At 42.5% G+C, this 5944-nt stretch overlaps 1 protein-coding gene across 1 annotated transcript; it reads left to right on the top strand.

Moving 5' to 3' along the window:
- LOC100157704 (olfactory receptor 1L8-like) lies at positions 4669-5686 on the top strand. The gene has a single exon (XM_005654535.2). It carries the CDS (start codon positions 4742-4744, stop codon positions 5684-5686), a length of 945 nt encoding a protein of 314 aa, XP_005654592.2. The 5' UTR covers positions 4669-4741.

The raw sequence follows: 5944 nt of genomic DNA, 5'->3' as shown, positions 1-5944 counted from the left end.
AACAGGGGAAAGACAAATATCACATGAAGACTAAGTACAGGAGGCAGGACTCAAACCCAGGACTTGCAGTCTCTGTACTGCTGACACTTATACACAGATTAAAATGCTTACATTCCACTCAGCTAAGAAAGAAGACACAGGTGTTCTGTGTGAGACAGTGGTTTATCCTAAAAACATTAGCAGAATGAGATTTATTTCCTATAACATTCTTGTGGATGGTGTTCACCATGACAGAGTCTCTCTATAATATAGAGTCTCTCTATAATATTCACGCTTTCTCTTGAGTTTCAGTGCCACAAAGTTCTTATGTGCATTTTTCAGATGAGGACACTGAAGCTTTAGAAGCCAAGTAACTTCATAAAACAGCTACAAGAAAGCCAGGCAGGCATTCTATTAAAAATCTCCGTCGCTACACACTAAACCTTCATGGAGCCTAAATTCAGAAAACATACATTATTATTTCCAAAGCCCCTTTCCTAAATATGACAATAACCTTTGCCTGACCCTGTGCTTTAATCATACACAAACTAACATTAACCTAACACCACACAGAAAATAATCTCGGCCACACACCTCCTTGGACGCTGAAAAGCACATACACACCATTGATCTAACACCACTGAATCCGCTGAAAACAATAACCTTCCTGTATTGACTTAGGACCTGCCTGGTTCTACCATATACCTCAGTCCACAGCCAAATCCCCTAAAATGAACATATTCACCCACACAAATATTTGTCCACCCTTGATAACCTATAGTCAAGGCAACTGAAGCATGCCTGAGAGACGCTGCCATGGGAATGAGAAGCTCTGAGATTCATCCCATATCTAAACAGGAAGCCTCGGGGATCCACTTGTCCCCTTGGAGTCAGCTGTGCTAACCGTGATTCCCATTCTGCTTTCTCTGCCTGGAGAGATCCCAAGACAAACTCCCCTGAGAGGTCATCACACCACAACACCCTCAGCCTAACAGGTGCCCCAAGAGGCCAGCAGGGCACACCTGAGACTCCTGGGAAGCTGGTGGGGCTTCCACAACCAGGAGGGCCCTCCCCCATGAGTCAGGGCATCTCTGCCTTCTGAGATCTGGAGCTGGGAGAAGCAGCAGCCTGCTGGGGACCAGGTGGCAAGAAAGAAATGTGGGGTCTGAGGACAGGGGAGGGATAAGTATTACCCCTTTGGAGGAGGACATTAGTTCCTCCCTCCTTTCCTGCTTCTCTCCTTCCAATCAGCCCCAGATTTCATGAGAGACACAGGAGGAAGCTGAGCTTTGGCTGAGAAGCATGAGGTTTTGGCTGAGAGCAGAGGTGGTGCTCACCAGCTTCTGGGGAGGCTGGCAAGGAAAGAAAAGCATCTGGATGTGGAGGTGAGCTTTGGTGAGCTAGCCACCCAGGGGCTACCCCAACCCAGTTCAGAACCTTACTCTTTATTCCTTCATACTTTCAAATATTTTATGGATTGAGAAGTCATAAGGTCCAAGTAAAACTTCCATGTGGCATTTGGTTTTAAGGGCATCCAGTTTAACCTCTAGGCCACCCGTACCATGTTTTCATGGAAGCAAAACCCATCAGTAGAAAAGGAAAACTAAGGTATTCCCAGCCTTCTTCCCTGTGCTTTTAGAACTGTTCTTCCTGATTCTCAGCTCCAAAATCTTCCTCCTTTTTGCCCCTTGTCAGCACATTCAACCAGGATCCATTCCCAATAATTCACCAAATCACCACTGAGTTTTGTATTCCACCTTCTCCAGGCAGCCCTTTCACAAATGACTCATCTTTGAATGTTGATCTGTTTGTGATAAACTGCTTTACATACATGGTGTCTCCCTTGTTGTTCATAAAACATCAGGAATCAGCTTGGGAGCAGGTGATGGAGGATAAATCCAACCCCTCCTTTTCAGTCCAGGGATGTGTCCACTGCACAACCACAGCTTGGACAACAGACATGCCCCAGTCATGCACCACCAGTTATCTCTTCCTGATTTTGGCCAATTAATCATGGATGTTCAGCTTTTCAAATTCCACCATCTCTACAACATAGAAAGATAGGTCACCTCTCTTGCAACTGCAAGGATATATTCTGAACATGGGAGAAGAACGTTTGTCAGTTAAGGGGGATGGAAGGCTAATTCATGTAGGAAATTATCAAAATGAGGAAAACAGTGCCTTGCCTGATGGTGACAATAAATACACAAAAACCAAGGAGGGGGAGCATAACACTTAAGAGCATGAGCTTAGAGTGAGTCTGAAAACAGAGTGGGCTTCAAATCCTGGCTGCTCTTCACTTCCTTAGTGACCTTAAGCAAACACCTTTACCTCCGTAAAACTAAGTCTCCTGATAACAACACATGCCTCACAATTCCTGTTATGATAGTGAGATGCTTGGCATAAGCATGGCATGTAATAAATTTTCAATAATATTCAGTATTATGATTATCTTTACTGATACATTCAAAGCTCAATGCATCAACAAATATTTCTTCCATAAAATCCTGTAAAATCCTGAAATTAGCCTAACAATTTGGCAGTGAGGGATGTGATGTTTTATGCCTATGTATTAATTGCTTAGGAGAACATCTAGAAACAGCAGATAAGGGAAGGTGACACAGGGAGTGATAAGGATCAACAGCTTCTCCAGAGTGTTTACAATATGCTGTGTCCTTTAAATGCTTGCAATGTGTTCTCTCGCTAAATCCTCATGCCAATGTAAATATTTGTGTCCATTGTTAAGCATGAAGTAATTGAGGCTTAAAAATGTTCAGTAACTTACAACTAAAATGTAAGCATTTTCTATTCAAGTAATTAATATGTTAATATATCTATGTACTACACCAGTGTATTTTCAAAAGTATGTGAAAGAGCATGCTGCCTCTAAAGAAATTATGTTAAACACTTTGATAACAGAAGTATGTTCATCATAGAGATTTTTTTTTCCTTTTTTGGCCATGCCTGCAGCATATGAAATGTCCTGGGCCAAGGATCAAATAAGAGCCTCACCTTGGAACCTATACCACAGCTGCGGCAACGCTGGATCCCTAAGCCACTGCACTGAGCTGGGTATCAAACCAGCACCACCACAGAAACAAAAGGGATCATTAACTCACTGCACCACAAGGGGAGCTCTATTATCGCGAGTTTTTTGGAAACCAGTGTCTCAAAAATGTTTGAAAATCCCTATGTAATATCTATTCAAAAGATACGGAGGAATATGGTGACTCTTAAAAAAAAAGTTTACTTAAAGCACTTTTTTACAGTGCTTTACTGATGCAAGATCGCTCATTATAGAGTGTTTTGCAGTAGCAAGAAACAGAGGCTTTTTGGATGTCCATTGCTGGGTAACTGGATATGACTGAAAAAAGCCATGTGTATAAACATGCTTCTCATAAGTATTTTTGGATAAATATGTGAGAGATAACTGTTTTTCATTTTTAAAAATTTGTTTGTAGTATAGTTGATTTACAATGTTGTGTTAATTTCTTCTGTAGAGCAAAGTGATTCAATTATGTATATATACACATATCCACTGAAAGGAATTTTTACAACATGAATAATCAACAGGGGTTGCCCATCATAAACAAAAGGTCCCACTGTGGCTCAGCAGAAACCAATCCGACAAGCATCCATGAGGATGCAGGTTCAATTTCTGGCCTCACTCAGTGGGTTAAGGATCTGGTCTTGCTGTGGTGTAGGCCAGTAGCTACAGCTCAGATTTGACTGCTAGCCAACCTCCATAAGCCGCGAGTGTGGCCCTAAAAAGACAAAAAGAAAAAGAAAAAGAAGGTCCTACTGTATAGCATAGGGAAACATATTCAATATTCTGTGAGAAAACATAATAGAAAGGCATAGGAAAAAGAATATGTGTGTGTGTATACATGTGTATATATATACTTTGCTATACAGCAGAAATTAACACAACATTGTAAATCTACCACACTTCAACAATTTTTTTTAATTTTTTAAAATTTTACTGGATGCCTATTATGTACAAATGTAATTTAGGACAGGGGATTAAAGAAAAGAAAAATAATTTACCAAAGAGGGGAGACATGCACAGACTGAGGATGAGACCATCGCAACAGCTAAGGAGGAGCGCCTTCTCATTCTGCCACCAGATGAGGGAGAAAACACTGTTGAATTAGTTCAACATTCTTCTTAGATTTCCCCTGTTGGTTATTTTGGCCAAGGCTTATTTCTACCCAAGGCAATGCAAAGGTAAACTCCAGTATTATAACAACTGAATTAGTTTTGATAAGGAGTGAGTATCCTGTGACTTCTCAACCTAAAATTTCCACTGTGCAGTCACCTCCATTCTTATACTGCTTTATTTCATTAACAAATGTACCCCAACCTGATATTATATTACGTATTTGTTTGCTAATGATCTACCTTCAAAACCACAACATGAACTGCATAAAAGCAAAGATTTATCTATTTATGCCATGTTCTAAGCAGGGACCCAGAGCTTATGCAGAATACGAACTAAAAAAACTTGGATCAGGGATCTCCACTACTTATGGTTTCTAAAGGAAAACTCTTCTGTCTCTCCAGCTTTCATCCCAAATGACACCCATGGATTTGGGAAGGAAGGACCACCTCAAGCACCAGGAGGCTGACAAGCTTTCCCTGCACAGCTACTCTTTGTGACTAATTCAAGGAAACAAAGACTTGCTGGGTTCTCATGGTTTGGGGTGTGGAATTGGAGCATGTTTTGTAACAAAACTTCTTGTGTATAACTAGACCCACGTCAATGGAAAGAGTCAACCAAACCAGCAGTGTCTCTGAGTTCATCCTCCTGGGACTCTCCTCTCGGCCCGAGGACCAGAAGCCACTCTTTAGCCTCTTCCTCACCATATACCTGGTCACCATCACAGGAAACCTGCTCATCATCCTGGCCATCCGCTCAGACCCCCAGCTCCAGACTCCCATGTATTTCTTCCTGACTTTCCTGTCTTTCACTGACATTTGCTTCACAACAACCATTGTCCCCAGGATGCTGGTGAATTTCCTGTCCCATAAGACCATCTCCTATGCTGGGTGTCTGACTCAGATGTACTTTATATATGCCTTGGGCAACACTGACAGTTGCCTTCTAGCAGTCATGGCCTTTGACCGCTATGTGGCCATCTGTGATCCCTTCCACTATGTCACCATCATGAGTCACCACCGCTGTGTCCTGATGGTGGCCTTCTCCTGCTCATTGCCTCACCTCCACTCACTGCTACACACACTTCTGCTGAATCAGCTCACCTTCTGTGACTCAAATATCATCCATCACTTTCTCTGTGACCTCAGTCCTCTGATGAAATTGTCATGCTCCTCCACATTTGTCAATGAAACTGTGATGATTATAGAAGGATCTTTTATTTTAGTGACCCCCTTTCTATGCATTGCTTTCTCTTACATACGAATCCTTACTGCAGTTCTCAAAATTCCCTCAGCTGCTGGCAAACGCAAAGCCTTCTCCACTTGTGGTTCTCATGTCACTGTGGTGACACTCTTTTATGGAAGCATCTTCTATGTCTATTTACAGCCTGTGTCCTCCTACACCGTCAGGGACCACATGGCAACAATTGTCTACACAGTTCTGTCCTCCATGCTCAATCCTTTTATCTATAGCCTAAGAAACAAAGACTTGAAACAGGGCCTGAGGAAGCTGGTGGGCAGCAGGAAACTCCAGGCAGCATGCTCTTGATTAACACACAGGGGAAAGTTCTCCACTGGAAGCTGGTTTCTGCTGATTCTTGGTGAAGAATCAAGCTCTTGGAGGTTAGGATTTTTTTTGTCTTTTTAGGACCACACCCACTGCACATGGAAGATCCAGGGCTAGGGGTCAAATTGGAGCTGCTGCCACTGACCTACACCATAGCCACAGCAACACAGGGTCTGAGCCACATCTGTGACCTACATCACAGTTCATGGCAATGCTGGATCCCTAACCCACTCTGCAAGA

This window comes from Sus scrofa, chromosome 1 (genome assembly GCF_000003025.6).
Source record: "Sus scrofa isolate TJ Tabasco breed Duroc chromosome 1, Sscrofa11.1, whole genome shotgun sequence".
NCBI classification, from domain to species: Eukaryota; Metazoa; Chordata; class Mammalia; order Artiodactyla; family Suidae; genus Sus; species Sus scrofa.
The sequence above is the reverse complement of the archived record's forward strand: the minus strand, read 5'-3'. Positions and strand labels throughout refer to the sequence as shown.